Here is a 1,324-nt window from a genome sequence, read left to right on the forward strand (position 1 = left end):
CGAGGCCAGCCTGGTCTACCAAGGGAGTTCCAGGACAGGCTCCAAAGCTACAGAGAAACCCTGTCTCGAAAAACCAAAAAAAAAAAAAAAAAAGATAACTTGAGTGGGAGAAAGCAGACCCAGCCATGAGGCCAGTGCATGGGTATTTTCTGGTTACTGTGTGTGTGGTTACCAGTTTTGCTTTTTACTACAATCTTCTGAGTCTGAGTGGACCCTGTGGCTAAGCTTACTTTATGTCTGGGAGGACAAGTGCCTGGAAGAATAGCATAAGCCCTGGGATGGCGTGTGGCCCGGATGGTCTGACTCACAGCTGTGCCTGTGGTGCCCTATTTTGTTCAGATTGTAAGCGGCTGTACATCAGCAATAGTGATGATTCTGGCAGGTCCCTTCCTTCCCTGGGACTCAGGTACTGGTGGGAAGGGGAGGGTAGCCAGATGCTGAGCCGTCAGGTGTTGCTTTGGGGCATATTGGTATCTGGACAGGGGACTGCTGGGGAAGCAGTCCTAGACAAGGACCCAGCCATCTCCTTATGCTGTTCTCTCAGGGTAAGTCGGGGAGGGAGGGAAGGCTGGTGTGGTTGGCGTCCTTCCCTCCACTCACTACTCTTCCCCAGGCAGCCGCCGCGTGTGGAAACGATTAGGGTAGTTGAGGCTGCTGTAGACCTCTCCACCTCCGTGCTTCGGAAATTCCCAGGGATTCAGCTTTTCCTTGGTCGTGTTCTCAGCACACGAGTGGTGCAGGCACAGTAGACCACGGTGGTCTTATCAAATCTTGGCATGGGAAAGGTGGCTCTTGGGAGGAAAGCTTGATTTGCCTGCTCTGTGAGGATCTGGAGAGGGAATTGCAGGCCTGCTTCCTCAGGACCAACACAGAGGACCGACAACAAACCCTGGAAGAGAAGTCCGGTGCTGAGGCACCAGGTCCCAAGGCTCCTCTTGATGATGCGTCCTTAGCGGTGTGGTGTGTCAGTGCCGAGCACACTTGGAACTGCTGGGAAGGTTGTTGGAACTGTAGCATGCTTAGTGTTCCCAGAAGCTCACCAGACTCTGTCCTTTTCAGTCTCTCCCTGCAGCCTTTTGTCTACCCGGTCTGCACTCCAGAAGGTGTCGTCTTTGATTTGCTGTGAGTTTCCTCTTAATTTTTAAATTTCTTTTTATTTGTGGGGTGTGTGTGCGTGCGTGCGTTTGTCTGTGTGTGTCCATGTCTGCATGGACATGTTTGCATGTTTGTGCTCGAGTATGTGGTGTGTGTGTGTGTGTGTGTGTGTGTGTATGTGTGCAGCGGGGTGTGTGGAGGCCAGTGGTTGACCTCAGCCGTCTTTGTT

At 52.3% G+C, this 1,324-nt stretch overlaps 1 protein-coding gene across 3 annotated transcripts in view; it reads left to right on the plus strand.

The window, feature by feature from the left end:
• The window catches only part of Ppil2 (peptidylprolyl isomerase like 2), a 25,446-nt gene that overhangs the window by 4,325 nt on the left and 19,797 nt on the right, over positions 1 to 1,324 (plus strand). For all 3 annotated transcript variants that reach the window (XM_005370007.3, XM_005370006.3, XM_026777462.1), the window contains exon 4: positions 1,060 to 1,122. In XM_005370007.3, coding sequence (XP_005370064.1) covers positions 1,060 to 1,122 — 63 coding nt within the window. The remainder of the gene's footprint in view (positions 1 to 1,059; positions 1,123 to 1,324) is intronic.

The sequence above is a fragment of the Microtus ochrogaster genome, unplaced genomic scaffold, assembly GCF_000317375.1.
Source record: "Microtus ochrogaster isolate Prairie Vole_2 unplaced genomic scaffold, MicOch1.0 UNK68, whole genome shotgun sequence".
Taxonomy (NCBI): Eukaryota; Metazoa; Chordata; class Mammalia; order Rodentia; family Cricetidae; genus Microtus; species Microtus ochrogaster.